The following is a 20,217-nucleotide window of genomic DNA, read 5'->3' as shown; positions in this document are numbered from 1 at the left end:
AGAATTACCAAATCACAACTCATATAGGAGGAAACCAATACGTGACAAGCATCAAACCTCCAATCAACAACCACAACACATAATCATCCCAACGTCTATGCCGCCCTGATGACCACGAGAACAATAGACCATCGCTCATATGCATAAGCTATGGGGATTCAAAAGGAGACTTATCCGGTAAGTAACCCTCCTATTAAAATCAACTCTAACACACAGATGGACGAGTGGCTGAAGAAAAAGACTTTGGTCGGTGAAGCTCTTAGTCTAGACCACATTAATAACCTCTTAGCCTCCTTGTTAATGAACAATGACACGAAATACTTGGTACGATTAACCATGGATTTAGGATTCAGTAACTCGTTGGATGCTAGAGAGTTCCTAGAAGATAACAACATATGGAAAGACTGGTTCAAGTGGTTGATATGGAAGTGCATCTCGACATGACGACTCGGCAGAAACCGGTTTTCCAGTGCTTACGTGCACCACATATTCAAGATTTTCTTCTGGCTATCCCTATAGATGGGCTTGGCCAACACATGTCTCCCATGGAGTATCGTACTATTTTCAAATATCGACTCATGATTCTCATATTCCCAGCTGACGAGATATGTCCTGTGTGTCGCAAGGCATGTTTGGACTCTTTTGGAGAGCATGCAGTTCACTGTAAAGAACTCCTGGGGTTCAAATACATGAACGATATGGTTAGGGATATTTTGTTTGTCATATTTAAGTGTGTTGGGGTTTCCGCTAAGAAAGAGGCACCTGTTAATTTCTTGACTGACCCGACAGAAGGAAGGTCAACCCTCAGACCGGGTGACATTTTGATTTTTGGATGGGTCGGAGGGAAACAAGCATGTGTGGATCTTATAGGGGTATCCCCTATCGTGGGCCTGAGGGCTGGGGGTTTCACGGCAAGACATGCTGCTTTAAAAGCAGCTACAGGCAAAGTCACCAAACATGAGAAATCATGCATGGAAAATCAACACGTGTTCATACCATTTGCATTTATACATTTGGTTTCCTCGCATCGGATGCGGTAGAGCTTCTTAAAAGAGTACAACGAATCATGCATAGTAATGTTATATCCCCTAGATCTTCAGATGCAGTCTTTAAAAGAATTAGCTTTACCATTCAAAAAGGCTTAGCGGCACAGCTTGTTGCCCGTTTTCCATCTCACTCTTTGTACAATGACAATTAAAAAATTATAGAATCATAAACCCAATATCAATTATGTTAAAAAAAATGGTTGATTCTAGCATATCAAAAGGAGATGACATATGAAAAAACTACATGGCTCAAAATTATTGGATTACCATTAAGATTGTTGGATGATGATAACTTTTCCAAGATTGTAGGTAGATTCGGAAAAGTAATATCCCCTTCGACAAGATTAGCATGAGAAGAGATTACTCCATGGGTAAGGTGGGAGTCCTAAAGTCTCAAAGAAAGTGGATAAACAAAGAAAGAACTATCATGTTAGACGAGAAGTATTACAAGCTCAGTGTAGTAGAATATACGAATGACTGGTCCTCCATTCCACCCGCTATTATTCGACAAAGTGGAAGACGATTCTAACGAAGACGAGATACGCTTGTCTTAGGAGGAATCTGATGAATACGAAGGTGTCTCAAACACTTTGATGGGGGATACTACAGAGGTAGAAGAAGGGGAAATTGTACCGGATCATGTGAACCCAAGCATATCGGAGATACCAACACAACCTGTTACGCACTAGGAAGACGACCATGATATCCATGACGCCAGAATTTCGAGTCATGGCTTCCTAAAGACCCTATCGCCTGTGGTCTTGGGGGATGAACCAGGAATTAATGATTTCATTAATTCCATTAATGCAATGGGTACTCTCCCCATAAACATGGAGTCAGTTAAGATTCTCAAGAATACGAATGTTGAAAACGTGCGAATTGATTCTCACATGGTAGAAGACAATATTAATGCATGAGAATTAATGATAAGATCCTGGATGATCAGAGAGTAGGACTAACGGTAAACAAATATTTTGGTCAATCTCAAATAATGGTCCAGTTTGGGTGTTTTGGGTTGTTCCTAAATCCTTTTCCTGCAACAAACACAAAGTAAGCCCAAATGAGACCATTACGGAATCTAAGCAATAATTCTGGATCCCCTAACATTTGCAGCCCAACTACCAAGAAAAGGAAAAAAAATACTCTAGCAACCCAACACCAATTTTTAACTTTGTCCCCCTTGCAATACCCTCATATACATCTACCCAATGCTTGGATACGACCACCGTTGTTGCGAAAATCAATGAAGTATCTATGCCTTTCGATTTAAATCGAAATTTGGAATGTGCAACATGTGATGCAACCAATGAAATTCTAGGAGATTGTTCTAGCTCCTCCTCTGTGGGAATCTCACATACTGATGAAATTGAGGTGGAATGTGGGTTTTAGATTGATGTGATCAATGTCATACTCGTTCAAGTTGATGGCAAGAATGTCGTACACACAGGCCATCAATGAATTGTATATCCCTCAATATCATATGTATTGGGTTCGATGCCAAGGTAATTTGGGTTAGGAAGTTGAAAGCTAAAAACAAAGCCAATTTTATAGGAATTCAAGAAATACGGGTACTAGATTATTCTAAGATAAATGTTAATGAAATTTGGGACTCTATGGAATTTGATTTTGAAGGCGTGGATGTAAATGGAAAGTCTGGAGGTCTTATATCAATTTGGAACATGAATTATTTTAATAAAAAAATTAAAGTCTTAATGAATCGATTTTACTTGATTCTTATTGGCACTTGGATCGGAATTGCTAGGAACACAATCTTTGCTAATATTTACGGCCTACAAACCCCAATGGGGAAGAAGGAGCTATGGAAAGAATTACTACAAATTAAAAGGGCATGAATAGGAAAGTGGTTAATCTTTGGTGACTTTAATGTAGTGAAAAGGAAGGATGAGAGATTTAGATCAAACTTTTGTCCCTCTAGCGCAGCTGAGTTCAATAAATTCATCTGACGACCGGAGATTAACGACTTCAACATGGGGGCGAAAGATTCATGTTTATGAGTAGAGTAGATGCAAAACTTAGTAAACGTGATAGATTCTTGGCATGTTTAAATTTCTTAAATGCATTTCCATCCTTAACTGCTACCGCCCACCCTAAAAAAATCTCATACCATATCCCAATTACTTTCTCCAATGACAAAGAAGATTTTGGTCCTCCCTTCTTCAAATTCTTTAACTCATGGTTGTTGCTAGAAGAATTAGATCAATTTGTTCATAATGCATGGGCAAGATTCCATGGGTATGGTAATGTTGATGTATACTTGGCAGCGAAACTGAAACATCTAAAAGAAGGAATAAGAAAATGGAGAAAGGAAGAACATAATAAAGAAAAATTGGAGTGGAATAATACAAAAGAAACAATTAGAGAACTAGAAAAGTTGGCTGAAACTAGAGAATTATCCCCCAATAAATTGCAAACTAAAAGTAACGGTTTACAAAAACTATTGGTGTTTGTGAAACAGAAACTGGTGGATATGAAGCAAATTTCGAATAATAGATGGGTGGTAGACGGCGATGAAAACTCAACGTTCTTCCATGGATACGTAAATAATAACAAAAGGAAAATTTTAAATTGCGGATCAAATGATAAATGGGAAATTGTCTACCGTGTCAAAGAAATAAAAAAAACAAAGCCTTCCATTTTTTCCAGAACAAATTCAGCAAACAATGGGTGTCACAACCCAAACTTGTCAATCCCAACATCAAATCTATTGATATGATGGATGCCATCAAGTTGGAAGCCCCTTTCTTAGTCGATGAAGTCAAGAAGGTGGTATGGGCCTGCGGTAAAGACAAAGCTCCATGCCCAGACGGGTTAACCCTTAAGTTTATACAGAAATATTTGGGGTTGTTGCAGATGAAGTGATGGACTTTTTTGGCCATTTTGAAGAGTTTGGTACCCTAGGGAGGCGATGTAACTCTTTTTGCATCTCACTCGCTCCAAAAGTTAAAGACCCATCCACTCTAAGTGACTATATGCCAATCATCCTTATTGGTTGTGTGTATAGGATAATATCAAAACTACTTGACACAAGGATTAAGACTGTCGTGGGGAAGATAGTGGGGGGAGGCTCAATCGGCATATGTTGCAGGGCAAAGTATACTCGATGGTCCATTGATAGTTAACGAACTATATTGGTGAGCAAAAAGTATCAAGAAAAACATTCTTTTCTTCAAAGTGGACTTTGATAAAGCATTTGATTCCATTAATTGTGAATACTTGGATTCGATCTTATGTCAAACGGGAATTAGAACAAAATTGAGAACATGGATTCATGGGTGCTTTTATTCCTCGAGAGAATCGGTGGCTGTAAATGGATCGTTAATAAGGAGTTCAACATTTTGAAAGGAGTCAGACAAGGGGATCCACTCTCCCATTTTATATTTATAATAGCAATGGAAGGGTTGAATGAAGCAATGAAATTGGCGGTAGAAAAAGACATATTCAAAGGGATACAAGTACCTGGGGATGGCCCGATAATCTCACACCTTTTTTATTCAAACGATGCATTGTTTTTAGGGGAATAGTCAAGGAATAATCTAAAAAATCTTGTAGCTAAAATCAAGTGTTTTCATGTGTCCACAGGATTGAAGGTAAAATATAACAAATCAAAAATGGTGGGCGTTGGTGTGTCATCAGAAAAAAAAAACACTAGGCGGGCATAAATTCTGGGATGCATGTCTGGATCTCTCTCCTTTACATATCTTGGAGTACCGATAGGTTCAAACATGAATTTGACATAGCATTGGAAACCAAATATCGATAAATTCTGTAGCACCCGATTGTTGGTGCGTATTTCTTTTTATTTTGTCCAAGTGTTTTACATTTTTGGCCTTGGACTCGGTGAGTTGAAGGACCAACTCGTCGAGTAGAAGCGGGACGGAACGCGAGACTTAAGTGATGGACTTGGCGAGTCGGGTCCCGGACTCGACGAGTAGGTCCTGGCTGGGCAAAAACCCTAATCTGAGGGTTTACATCCTATTTAAACATCTCATTTAGTCACCCATCGCCCCATTTGCTCCCAGAAGACCCCCATAGCGAACCCTAATCGTGTGAGTGAAGATCTAAGGCCTTTTGAGTGATTTTGGTGCTTTTGTGATCTAAGAAAGGAAGGAAAAGCTTCAAGAAACAAGAAGAGGTTAGAGGGATCCGATTTTGAGCATCTTCTTCAGTGCATTTGAGGTATAAAGCTTATACCTTGCTCATTTTTATTACAGATCTACTCTTGAAGGAAGTTAGGGCTTCTAAGAGCCATTTTGGCTACCAACCATGATTGCAAGCATGGTTGAGGGCTAGGGTTCTTAAGGGACCCTAAGGCAGAAAGCAATTGTTTTAGAACCCATGGAAAGCCTCATGCATGTTGGGGGTCCCTTTTTGAGCCATTTGGGCTCATTCTTCCATGCACACACGTAAAGCTTGTAACTTTACGTGCTAGATCAAGTCTAGGGACTTGGATCTACCTTTTGATTAATGGTTAAACATCAGAAGTCGAGGATTTAGAGTGTGGACGTGACCGACTCGGTGAGTCCGTTCTTCGGACTCGACGAGTCTAAGGCCTTGAGTCCCATATCTGTTGAGGGACAAAAGAACTCAGTTGGGTGTTAAAAGGGTTGCAGCATGACATAAATAGTGACCCAACACATTGGACTTAGTTTTAGACCTGGAGTTCATGGGACTCGATGAGTGCCAGAACATACTCTGCGAGTCCAAGGCAATCTCCTTAAGATTGAAGATGAACTCGACGAGTTGTTCATACAACTCAGCGAGTCAAGGTCATACTTGTTCATTAGATGAAGGTGAACTCGACGAGTTGTTCATACAACTCGGCGATTCAGATGAAGGATCATTCGATGTTCTTATGGAAGAGGAACGCGTCGAGTCATCTCCAAACTCGACGAGTTGAGTCGGGGATGAGGACGTGTAAAGGGCTAGGGACTCGATGAGTTGACGGCCCAACTCGGCGAGTCGGGTCAACTTGAAGTTGACTTTGACTTGGACTGGATTGGGGGTAAATGGTCATTTTACCCTAAGAGTAGATGTCAGTTTCTGACTAAGTGTTTTGTGGGGATTGTAGCCGGAGGATTTCCAAAGCAGCAGCAGGCAGAGACTTCCCACACGGATATCAGCAGCTACTTGTTCGAGGTGAGTTACCTTCCCGTAGCGGTGGGTCTACGGCCACAATGTCGGCCCACCATTAGGAGTTGTATGATTAGATGATTTTCTTTGTGATGTGATCTAGGTTTGCTACAACCTGATATGTTATATGTTGGCATGATATGTTATATGTGATAGTAGTAGAGTTCGGTTGTTAGGACCGAAGGGTAGGTAAGACACCCCAGATATGTCTGATAATATGTGCTGATATGTATATATGCTGGCATGATATGTTATATGTGATAACGATAGTAGGAGGGGAATAGTCCCCAAGTTCCGTTGTTAGGACCGAAGGGTAGTTCGGACACCCCAAATATGTCTAATAGTATGTTTATGTTATGATATATGTGATAGTAGCAGTAAGGGGTGGAATAGTCCCCGAGGGGACCGACGGGTTGGTCAGCACCCTAGAATGGCTTGGCATGGGTAGGTCAGCATCCCAGAATGGCTTGACATGGGTAGGACGGCACCCCAGAATGGCCGCATGGGTAGGACGGCACCCCAGAATGGCCACATGGGTAGGTCAGCACCCCAGAATGGTCGTACCGGGTAGGTCGGGCACCCCAGAATTGCCCGGCAGTATATATGCTATGTGATTGTGTGGCATGTGGTACGATGGGGGAACTCACTAAGCTTCGTGCTTACAGTTTTCAGTTTTGGTTTCAGCTACCTCTTCAGCGAAGGGGAAGGAGCTGGCGCGGTAGCGGCACATCATACACACACTCTTTGGTTTCCGCACTATGGATATTCTGGGATTGTACTCTGACATGTTCTTATTTTAAGACTTGGGTTTTTCAGACATGATACATTGTTTTGTGAGATGATGTGATTTCACAGTATTTTCTTATGAATGCTTTTATGAGTCAGTTAATTAAAAAGAAATTTTTGGTCTTAAAAAAATTAGGTCGTTACAAATTCCAAGCCAAACTTTATACCTGGAAATCCAAAATGATGTCGTTCAGAGGGAGACTTACATTAATTAAGGCGGTCTTAGGTATTCTTCCAACTTACTACATGTCTCTTTTAAATCCCTGGTCGGTGTCATTGAATCACTTGAAAAGATTCATCGAAAGTTCCTATAGGGAGGAAGTGAAGAAAAGAACAAAATTCATTGGGTTGCATGAGATAAAGTAATTGCTCCCAAGGAACTCGTTGGATTAGTGGTGGGATGTATTAGAGCATTAAACGTGGCGTTGCTAGTGAAATAGTGGTGGGGAATTAAACAAGAAGCATCTTCTCTGAGGGCTAAAGTTATTGTAGGAATACACAATTTAAAATCAAACATTCCGATTACTTAGCAAAAGAGAAATTCAAAGGTGGTTGGAATAACATTGTTGGTGTGAAAATGGACATCGAGGAGATGGGTTTTAGATTCATTGACATTTTTTGATAAATAATAAAGTCTGGAGATAATACTTAATTTTGGTAAGATACATGGGCAGGCTCTAAAAAATTAAAAAGAGTTTACCTAAGACTGTATGAGATCGAAAAGAAGAAATCATGAATGGTGTTAGAAAGAATTGAAGCATGCGAATTTATCAGGAATTGGAAGACATTTTCGTTGGTTATGGGTCTTGCATCCCAAGTGGATGGTATATCAGCATCTATTGGACCAATTAGTTTACATTTGGATGAAGACCAATTCTCATGCCAACTAGCACCTAATGGCATATATCAGGTAAATCTCTTATGGAGAAACATTAAAATAAAACCTTATGTAACAGGTAACCAAACTCAAATAACCTGGAGTAAACTCATTCCCATCAAAGTCATAACTTTCATTTGGAGAGCTACATTGGATAGGATCCTAACAGCTATGGCACTTGCAGAAAGGGGAGTCAAGATTGATACATACACATGTAGTGCTTGCATAAGTGAATTGGAATGTGCAAATCATGTGTTTGATAAATACCCTTTTGCAACCACTATACTAAAGAAAATAATTAGATAGTGTGGTATTACTACATTTAATGTTCAGAACATAGATGAGATGATCCTGCAGCAAACTGGGGCGGGTATCCAAAAAAAGGGAGAGATTCAGTGCAATTTGTTACGGGATGCTTTGGGGGCTATGGAGAGCACGTAATGAACGTATATTCCAGACGAGATTTGCTAATCCATGTGCGGTGGTGATTAACATCAAGGCGATGTTCTATACATGGATTAAGTTTTAGGGAAAAGGGGTTAATTGTAATTGGGAAGACTTATGTGCTTACCCTTTCTCGTTTTAATTTGTTCCTGTATTTGAACTTTGTTCTTCGATAGTTACTTATTGTTAATATATGGTCGTTTACACGCAGACACACACACACACACACACACATATATATATATATATATATATATATATATATATATATATATATATATATAGAGAGAGAGAGAGAGTCGGGTAGGAACCCAAAAATCGGTAGGAACCACAATGACTATTCTCCACCAATCATTTTGTCACGGGCACAAACATCAAATCCATTTACTTGGTTGTTATTGATGGGTTTTAGGCAAAACTAATAAACTAGAAAAACAATTCCTAAGTTCACATGCAACCTACTTTGGATCTATGTTTTAACTATTGAACATATAACTTTGAATTGCAAAACAAGAACCCTAAGGAGAGAGGCTATTTTCGAAAATAAAAAATTAGGGTTTAGTGTTACATACCTTTCAATTGTTATAGCAAAAAAATGGTAATCCTTTTGATCTTGATCTTCTTGGAAGCCTAGCACCACAATTGTAATGCCTCTAATGGAATCACACCCAATAGCTAGCAAGAAGGAAACTTGTGAGGAGAGAGGTTAGGGTATGCAATGTCGGCCTAGGGTTTCTTCAAAAGAAGGAGTGCCAATTTTGGGAGCCAGGAGGCTCCTTATATAGCTGAGGTGTCTAGGGTTTAAGGAAAACCCTAATGTTCCTTTGCTTAGGGCCTAAGCTTATCCAAAGGCCTTATCTAAGCCCCTTGGAAGAAATCATTAGGGTTTCCCCTATAGATTTCGTCCACCCCCTTCCAAGGAGGTTCTAGAACCTTCCACTTAACTATTTGATAATTGCAAACTAGTACCTGCACTTTATAATTAATACAATTAACCCCAAAATCAATTCTAATTAATTTCTAGCTAACTATTAATTAAAAATTATGATTTCTAATTAATATATTAACCTTTTAACATATTAATAAATCATTTATATTAATTTATTAATCTTATAATAAATCAACATCTCTCCTCTCATAATTTCCTTGTCTAGTTGCTAGCTTTGAGGGCAACCCAAAAGGAATGTGATGCTATCAATTTAATGTACATACCAATTATAGTTATGGTCTTAGACACCTAATCCAATAGTCTCCCCCTTGGATAAATCTGTAACTATAATTGCTAGCAAGACTTCTAAATTTAAACCAGCAAATTGTAGCTTCCAAAACCCGCTGCCGAACTCTGACTCAGTCAGTTATGTGTCCTAAGATAAGTGATCATATAATCCTTCGTTCTGCATGATTTCCCTAGACATAAGACATGGAATGTAATCAATCTCTTTTGTCCAGAATCTATGTTTCCCGATTTCTTATTTGTGATAATATAGGACTTCTAATTAAACACATCAATTTAGTCCTGGTTGGGCCCAACACATAAGTCAACACCAAATCATTGAGGGGATCACAGATATCGCTTTTCCTGTTAGGGCAAAAGGAACGAATAAAATTTGACTCATATGATTGCATCTTTTACCCATCAAACCATGCATGACAATGCATTTTATAACACCAAGTTACTGATGCATTTTCGTATCACCAATTCATGACCGATTTATAAATTACAACTCATATTTCTCCATTTCAGGATTATAAGATATTATCGTTTCAGTATTACTTGTGATGAATTCCATGAAGTAATACTCTGAGCGAGGGTTTATCCAATACTCAAATCTCTATTTCTAAGTACTCATGAACATTGCAGCAATTCTATTGCTATGTCTAACTCCCTTAGACAATCTGCAATCCAATTCATGACAGTCTTAATTCACTACTTACTTCCAAAAGTATGAGCGACTGTGGAGTTCGAATAATCATATTATTCGGGAAGTAAAACATGCAAAATATGAAACACAATAATAAACAATTGACAAAATACAGTAAAAAAACTCATAAATAATACTTTATTATTTAATCACCAAAAGTCAATCACATTTACTTTGTTACAAGTTTCAAAAAACTAATCTAACTACTAAAACTCATATCATCCCTCAGTCTAATGCTTCGAGCATGCTGAATGTGCTTAACCCTACTCAAACCCTTTGTAAGGGGGTTTGTTTGGTTATCCTCAGATGATACCCTCTTTACAACAAGATGGCCTTCTTCTACTCTATGTTTTATGAAATGGTACTTTCTGTCATTGTGTCTGGTTTTACCATGATCTCTAGGTTCCTTTGTTAATGCAACCGCTCTTTCTTTATTGTAGAACAGTTCCATAGGCTCCTGGATGGTGGGAACAACTCCGAGATCTCTGATGAAGTTCCTTAACCAAGCCTCTTCTTTCGACACTTCACTTGCTGCTATGTACTTTGATTCACAAGCAGAATCAGCCATTGTATCTTGCTTGGAACTTTTCCAAGTAACTGCTCCTCCATTCAGTAGAAATACCCAGCCAGATTGAGAATGGAAGTTATCTCTATCCGTTTGAAAGTTGGCATCATTGTAACCATCTATTCTCAAAGTATCTTTGCCACTAAGCAAAAGGACCCAGTCTTTTGTCCTTCGCAAATACTTGAGTATATTCTTAACCGCTATCCAATGAGCTCTACCCGGATTTCCCTGATAACGAATGACCATGCTCAGAGTAAAGGCTACATCAAGGCGAGTACATGTCATAGCGTACATGATCGATCCGACAACGAAATCAAAAGGTAGATGACTCATGTCAGCTATTTTCTCATTTGTACTCGGGCATTGAGTCTTACTCAATTTGGTATTGCTTTGGATAGGTAGCTCTCCCTTCTTGGATTTTTCCATACTAAAACTCTTTAGTACCTTGTCCAAGTATGTGCTTTGACTAAGTCCAACTAGTCTCCTTTTTCTATCTCTCAATATTCTAATCCCAAGAATATAGGAAGCTTCTCCAAGGTCTTTCATGGAAAAACACTTTCCAAGCCAAGACTTAACATTTTTCAGGGTTGTAATGTCATTACCAATGAGTAATATGTCATCAACATACAACACCAGAAAAGTCACTATACTCCCACTAGCCTTGATATACACAGAACTTATCTTCATTCCTAGAGAAACCAAACTCTTTGACTTTCTCATGGATGCAAAGATTCCAGCTGCGAGATGCTTGTTTCAATCCATAAATGGATTTCTCAAGCTTGCACACCTATTAGAAACTTTGCATCAACAAAACCCTCTGGTTGATTCATGTAAGCATCCTCAGCCAACTTCCCGTTAAGGAAAGCAGTCTTGACATCCATTTGCCAAATTTCATAGTCATGAAAGGCAGTTGTGGCAAGCAATATCCTAATAGATTTAATCTTAGCTACTAGCGAGAAGGTCTCATCATAGTCAACCCCTGGGGTTTGAGTGAAACCTTTTGCAACCAGTCTAGCCTTCAATGTGTGCACATTTCCATCCATGTCTGTCTTCTTCTTGAAGATCCATTTGCACCCAACTGTCCTATGACCTAGTGCACTATCAACCAAATTCCAAACTTGGTTGTCATACATGGACTTTATCTCGCTGTCTATTGCCTCTTTCCCCTTGGAAGCCTCTGGGCTAAACATTGCTTCCTTGTAAGTAACCGGTTCATTTAAATTTACCAGTGTCCTAACACTGATGAATGTGTCACCATCTGAAGAAATATGAAAACCATATAACTCAGGTGGCACACTCACCCTAGTGGATCTTCGAAGAGGTAATGAGTTATCAACTAGTTCAACAGGAATTGTTTCCTCTGGCTGAGTGTTAGTGTCATCTAAGGTTCCTTCTTTGGCTAACTCTTGAATTTATTCAAGGTCAATGGTGCTCCCACTGTCCTCTTTGAATATGAGCTCTCTTTCTAGAAAGACTCCTCTTCGTGCCACAAAGACTACGTTTTCACTAGGTTTGTAGAACAAATATCCAAAAGACTGTTTTGGGTAACTAATGAAAAAACATTTCTCACTTCTAGCTGCTAGCTGGTCGTGAGTCTCTCGTCTTACGAAAGCTTCACAACCCCAGACTTTAATATGTGCTAACAAGGGAACTTTCCCTGTCCATATTTCGTGAGGTGTTTTGGCAACCTTATTTGGAGGGACAAGATTGAGGATGTGGGCGGCTGTCTCTTAGGCATACCCCCATAAGTGAATAGGAAGCGAAGCACGAATCATCATAGAACGAACCATGTCTAACAAGGTCTGATTACGACTCTCAGCCACACCATTTAACTGTGGTGTCATAGGAGGAGTTAATTGTGAGACTATCCCACACTCTTTTAGATAGTCTTTGAACTCGATACTAAGATACTCTCCGCCTCTATCAGATCTAAGTATCTTTATCTTCCTGCCCAATTGATTCTCGACTTCATTTTTAAACTCTTTGAACTTTTCAAAAGTTTATGACTTATGTTTAATCAAGTAGATATAGCCATATCTGCTATAATCATCAGTGAAAGTCACATAGAATCGATTAACACCCCTTATGATTGATCTGAAAGGTCCACACACGTCGGTATGTATGAGGTCTAACAAACCTTCACCTCTTTCACAAGATCCCGTGAAAGGTGATTTTGTCATCTTTCCCAAAAGACAAGATTCCCACATATCATCTGATTTTAGGTCAAATGATTCCAACACTCCATCCTTTTGGAGTTGGGTTATGGGTTTCTTGTTAATGTGTCCAAGACGACAGTGCCACAAGCATGCCTTGTCTACACTATTAGACAATTTAATATTAAATACACTATTACCTAAGCTATCAACACAAGTCACTGTTTCATACACACCATCACAAGGTAAAGCTTCAAACACAAAAACACTATTCTTATAAACAGAAATTGAACCATTCAAATCATTAAGAGAATACTTATAACCTTGTCTGAACAATGCTTGAAATGAAATAACGTTTCTCGTCATCTCAGACGAATAACAACAATTCAATAAATCTAATCTAGCATCATTATTAACCAAAAGTTGACAAACTCTGATCTTGGTCACTGGTGAAGACTTTCTGTTCCCCATGATCAAGTTTATCCTCCCTCGCTCCACCTCCTCACATCCTTTTAGCCCCTGCAAATTAGAACAGATGTGAAAACCATATCATGTGTCAAGGACCCACGAACGAGAAGATAATGAGTTATTAGAAGAAATAGTGTAAATACCTGTTGAAGATGGCTTCACTTTGCCATCTTTGATATCTTGCAGATATTTTGGACAATTTCGCTTCCAATTCCCTTTGTCATTGCAGTAAAAGCAATCGGCTTCTTTTGGGTCGGAAACATGAGGAATGACAACATTAGGCTTGGCCTTTGGGCCACTACTACATGACCCAGCTTGTACCTCGTCCTTCAAGTTTTGCTTAGGAGGACCTTTCCTTTTTTTCCCCTTTCCCTGTCTAATAGCCAAGACAAGGGCACTAGCAGGAGTGGAGGCTATACTTTTACCCTTCATTCCTGCCTCTGCTGTCTGCAACAAGTTGTGCAATTTGGCCCATGTCTGCTCGGTGTTGTTCAAATGGTAAGTTAGGATGAAGTGACCATAACAATCGGGTAGTGAGTTCAAGAGCATGTCAATGGACAATTCCTCATCAAAGTGTATGTTGAGCTTGACCAAACGCTCTATGTAGCGTTGCATTCTTTGCACATGACTAACAACCGACTCCCCATGCTTCATCTTGCAAGCCATGGGTGATTTGACTACCTTAAAATTTTCTTGACGAGCTCGCTTATGGTACTTTTCCATAAGGTCCTTGTTCATCTCAAAAGGCCAGTAGTCCTCATAGTACCTCTGCAGTTCTGGGGACATGGTTGCGACCATGATGCATGCCACTTAGGTGGCATCATCATAGTGCTTCTTGTAGGCAGCATATTCTTCGGGAGTGGCTTTGGATTCATCAATTTCTTTGAGATCCTTTTCAAGGACATACTCTTTGTCCTCAAAACAAAGCGCCATTTTGATGTTGCGCATCCAATCATTATAGTTTAATCCATCCATAACAACTTTGGAGCAAATGTTGAGCAAAGAGAAGTTGTGGTTGGAGGATGATGAACCAGAAGTGTTTCCAGGAGTAGACATCTGAAAAGAAAGATAGTTTTAGTTAGATTTCAAGATACCTGAATATAATAACCCAAATATACAATATTAAGGTTAGGATCCAACGATGATGATTCACAACTTAGAAATGGGATGTCGAGATCCAAGTGTAAATTTCATAAAGGTAGGTGAATGACGATTCACCAATTCCACCATAGGACGAAATGAAGTGAAATTCCTAATTCTTTTGAGATACACTGAAACTATTCAATGACATGTTTTAATCTCGGATTATGCTCTTCTATTTGTGACTGGGATACAGAGGATCACAAACAAGATGTGAATAACCATGCAAATGTCCTTGGTAACCTCATTGTCTTTATCATTATCTATTGATGTGTTGGTAAACCACACACACTCCATCAAAATAATAATTGTGAGATACCCATTACTACTCTTTATTAGTGCCTATTAGTGTGCTGGTTAACCACACACGCTCCACTAGCGACCAATAAAGCATAATGTGCAATTTCATGGGTTAGCATACTTTTCACATTTTTCCTAAAGTAACTAGAGTTGGGATTTTGTAAAATAATGTTCTAGTACTTCATTAATAACATTATACTTTTAATGAGATTTAGTTGTCCTATCAAATCCGTTCTGCTAACGACCCTCTACTAATCAAGGAAGTGGTGGGTGAGAGTGGACACCCATTCAACTACCATTTTATAGGTAGTTTCCTTATACCCCCCTTATAGACTAGCTTCGTGAATGAGGCATACTAGCGATTTGACTGACCAATTCTTATACATATATAATATTTAACTTTTAATTATAATATATATATATATATATATATATATATATATATATATATATATATATATAAAAGGCGTGTTTTAAATTTTTTAAAACTTTAGGGTTTATATAAAATTTTCGAAAATTAAACCATTAATTTTAAATTTAAAATAAACCAAGAAACTAGATTTAATAATTATCTATTAATGAACTTTTAATTAATTTATTAAATCTTATAAGGATTATCTAATCGAACTAAACAATTAATTTAATCCTAATCCATATCCCTCTAGAATTCGAAAATTAGGGTATAGGATAATTTCCTTATTTTTCTCAATTATCCAATTAGGCAATAATTGTCCAATTAGGCAATAATTATCTAAAATAAGATAAAACCCTAATATTATAAGCAAATTTCGAAATTCAAGGGAGGAGGCTAGGTTTTTTCAAAACCCTAACCCTAATTTCGATTAGGGTTCATGGAGGCTAGGGTTTTTCGAAAAACCCTTTGAACCAAAAACCCTAAAAAAGAAAAACTTGGCCTTTTAGGGTTTAATAGCTATAACCCTAATTTGCAATTCAACTATTATAGCTATTCAATTTAAAACAAAACCCGCTCTGATGCCACTGATGGGTTTTAGGCAAAACAAATAAATTAGAAAAACAATTCCTAAGTTCACATGCAACCTACCTTGGATCTATGTTTTAACTATTGAACATATAACTTTGAATTGCAAAACAAGAACCCTAAGGAGAGAAGCTATTTTCAAAAATAAAAATTAGGGTTTAGAGTTACATACCTTTCAATTATTATAGCAAACAATTGGTAATCCTTTTGATCTTGATCTTCTTGGAAGCCTGGCACCACAATTGTAATGCCTCTAATGGAATCACACCCAATATCTAGCAAGAAGGAAACTTGTGAGGAGAGAGGTTAGGGTATGCAATTTCAGCCTAGGGTTTCTTCAAAAGAAGGAGTGCCAATTTTGGGAGCCAGGAGGCTCCTTATATAGCTAAGGTATCTAGGGTTTAAGGAAAACCCTAATGTTCCTTTACTTAGGGCCTAAGCTTATCCAAAGGCCTTATCTAAGCCCCTTGGATGAAATCATTAGGGTTTCCCCTATAGATTTCGTCCACCTCCTTCCAAGGAGGTTCTGGAACCTTCCACTCAACTATTTGATAATTGCAAACTAGTCCCTACACTTTATAATTGATACGATTTACCCCAAAATCAATTCTAATTAATTTATGGCTAACTATTAATTAAACATTATGATTTCTAATTAATATATTAACCTTTTAACATATTAATAAATCATTTATATTAATTTATTAATCTTATAATAAATCAACATCTCTCCTCTCATAATTTCCTTGTCCAGTTGCTAGCTTTGAGGGCAACCCAAAAAGATTGTGTTGCCATCAATTTAAGTACATACCAATTATAGTTATGGGCTTAAACACCTAATCCAATAAGTGTCCGCACACAACGCACATCCATGGAACATAATACGGCCTACAAATAATAATCATGTACGACAAACGTCCATGAAACATCATTTAAGTAGGTTTTTCTTTTTCGTTTATTTTATTTTATTTTATTTTTTCAATTTTTTGATATAAAAAAGAAACTTTTTTAGGTAATGGTATATTCGTTTTTTAATTTTTTTATATATTTTTTTATTTTTTTTATATTTTTTTTAAAAAACTTTTTTGATCAATATATACTCTGTTTTTCGGTTTTTCTATTTTTTTGTTTCTTTTTTCTTTTTGTTTTTAAGTTTTTTCTTTTTAAGTTAAATATGAGTTTGAGTTTATGATGTTTAACCATTATAAAAAGTTTCGAATCATAATGATATTATGCATCATATATTTTTGGATCATATCATTTTGAATCATAAAATTTTGGATAATATCATTTTGAATTGTATGATTTTGATCATATCATTTATGAATCATATGATTTTGGATCATAATATATTGAATTAAATAAAGTTTTTTTTCAATACAACATTTGAAACTTTATTTTTTTGAATCACCTGGAGTAAACTCATTCCCATCAAATTCATAACTTTCATTTGGAGAGCTACATTGAATAGGATCCCAACGGCTATGACACTTTCACAATGGGGAGTCAAAATTGATACATGAACATAGTGCTTGCATAGGTGAATTAGAATGTGCAAATCATGCGTTGGTTAAATACCCTTTTGCAGCCACTATGTCACAACTAGCATTATTAGCTAGGAGATTCTATTTTCATGTAAACATCAAGTATTGTAAGACTTGTACTCTAAGTGAATATCATGCTATATGATAAAATGAAATCATCCATTTGAATCCAAACTTCTGATTGAAGTTCAAAACCTAATACAATACATCTCATATATTCAACTATGGTTTGAAAACCCTAAAAATTTCGGTTCAAGTTTATTATGGACTATGATCCTCTTATTGAGCCTAATGGACCAGTAAACTTTCGATTTGGCTATTTTGGGCCAAGGAGCCCTATTTGGCCTATAATTGGACCCACGTCCATGAAACTAAAGTATTTTGGGCCATGAACCCTCATAAGGGCCTAATGAGCCGAAAATATTCATCTTGGGCCTCCTAAATTCGAACTAAATCAAGAAAGGGCCCAAACTCTTTCATTCTCTCTTCCTTTTCCCTTATACTTGACCCAACAACAAAAAAAACAAAGAAAAACAAATGGGAGGGAAGGAGAGAGTTGACACCTCAACAATATCTAGTGGATATCCATGTAAGAGTGCATGTATCCATGCAACCCTCAAATCACACTCTTCATAAGTCAACCCTCCCCTTTCTTATCTCTCTCTAAATCTCGGTCTCTCACCCTCTCCAACCTCACTCACCATTTCAAATTTAAAACCTTTTCTCTCAACCTTCAACACTCTTCCACTCTCTACCTCTCAAGAAATTCATGAGTATTAGGTGTGTTTTCAAGAAGACCACTTCAAGCTTCACATTGTGGTAAGGTCATACAAATTCAAGTTCATATACTTCATTTTAAGCTCAATCACTCCTCCTAAACACATGTTTTTCGTGAATCATGCTTCCTAGAAATTCCTAAGTTCGAAAATCTTCTCAATAACACATCTAGGGCCGGGATCTTCTCATTCCCTCACCAAAAACCGACAACTTCAAAGCAATGTGAGTTCATACCCCTATTTTTGATTTTTACTTTGTTTTTGGGGGAGAATACAAGTTGTTTTGTGTAGATCTATGTGTGTATGCATGATTTTGTGTGTTTTTTTTCTAGTTATATATGTGTTTATGTGTTATAAACTTCATGGAATTAAAGATCTACTAAAAGATGATGATATTGGTTTGACATAACACTCATTTCAACTCATTTTACAAGAAAAAGGTTTAAAATACATTTAGGTTACTTGAAGCTAAGAAAAACTTCATGAAAGGGGCTAAAATCGACTAAATGACAAAAGTATGGGTTATTTATGTAACTCACAGCTAGTAAGGGGTTCAAAAGGAAATTTTTGCTAAACATGGCTAATATCGACATTTGAGACCTTACAAGGACTAAAAATGTAAACATTTTCATAAATGGGCCTTGTTTGGGCTTCTTACGGTTTTGAGCCCAAAAATTGTAATTTTTGATCTTTTGTGGGCTTAAATGTCATTTTCAAGAAAGTTGTGCCAAAAATGTAAATTTTTTACATGAAGGGTTAAAGTTGTGAAAATATAAAAATTTGAGCCAAAAAGATGAAATTATCTATAGTGGGCCGAATATATATATATATATATATATATATATATATATATATATATATATATATATATATAAGCCAAAAATGATATTTTTGACAAAAGTGAGTTAAAAATGTTATTTTTATAAAAACTAGCCTCAAATGCAAGTTTTGTCCAAAAAGGGGCCTAAAATGTTATTTTTACTAAAATTGGGCCTTAATTGTAAATTTTTGGCTTAATGGGCCAAGAATGTCGTTTTTACAAAAAAAAAAAAAAAAAAAAAAAAAAAAAAAAAAAAAAGTGGGCCTTTTATGCCATTTTAGTTAATAATTGAGCTAATACTAGCAAAATAATAACAAATGGACTAATTTTGCCATTCTCATGTTATTGGACCTTAGTGACCCATTTATATGTTTGATAGGTCCTAAATACTCTTTATATGTTTATTAGGCCTCATTGACCCATTAACATGCTCAACGTGACATTGGATACTCTTTGCGTGCTATTTGGGCCTGTAAATACCTTACACGTGAAATTGGTCTTAGTTATCTTTTTACATATATTTTGGGCCCATGTTATAAAATCTCATTCCTTTCGGGCTTGGAAATAACTTACACGTTTAGTGAGCCTCAGTTGTTCACTTACATGGTTCATTGGGTCTTGAATGTGTTTTATATGTTTCTCTTGGTGTAAATTCGATTAAGGATCTAGTGAGACGTGTCGGTTGACAACTATTGAGTGTACGATCGTAGCCTGTAGTTATAACCAGAGTCTCTTGGAGGGAGAGCGTGAGTTTGTGTATAGATCTATACGGGGATGACACCTCACACCTGAGCTGTTCGATACAGTTAGAATACACTAGTCTAGGGTGACGAAAACCTTATTCTATTTTCCGTCGGCGTCCAAAAATGCCAAGACAGGTGAAATTGTCATTATCTAGTATGGTTATAACGACTCACTTAGAGGAATTAACATTATGAAATTTACGTGAGACCATTCTCTTTTCTCTTGGGATTACTCGGGAACATACTCGCGCCGGTACTCAATCTCGGGGGTTGATATACCAACATTCTCTTTTACAGGCAACATAGGGTTGTCTGGGGGCATTCTCTTTACATTTTTTTCATTCACTTTTGGAATTCTATTAAACAATAACACACATGAATTAATACAAAATCGGACACAAACATACTAAACTATTTTAAGAAAATACAGGATTTTCTTGTGATTACAAAGTTATACAAATCATTTTCTCAAACATGTTTAT

General features: G+C 37.2%; 1 protein-coding gene across 1 annotated transcript; it reads left to right on the top strand.

The window, feature by feature from the left end:
- Positions 1 to 3,051: 3,051 nt before the first annotated feature.
- LOC145075317 (uncharacterized) lies at positions 3,052 to 3,926 on the top strand. The gene is made up of 2 exons (XM_079021604.1): positions 3,052 to 3,603; positions 3,711 to 3,926. The coding sequence occupies exons 1-2, from the start codon at positions 3,052 to 3,054 to the stop codon at positions 3,924 to 3,926; spliced, it is 768 nt and encodes a 255-aa protein (XP_078877730.1).
- Positions 3,927 to 20,217: the final 16,291 nt, after the last annotated feature.

This window comes from Lactuca serriola, chromosome 9 (assembly GCF_051521515.1).
Source record: "Lactuca serriola cultivar US96UC23 chromosome 9, Lser_US96UC23_V15, whole genome shotgun sequence".
Taxonomy (NCBI): domain Eukaryota; kingdom Viridiplantae; phylum Streptophyta; class Magnoliopsida; order Asterales; family Asteraceae; genus Lactuca; species Lactuca serriola.
This window is presented reverse-complemented; position numbering and strand designations above follow the sequence as displayed.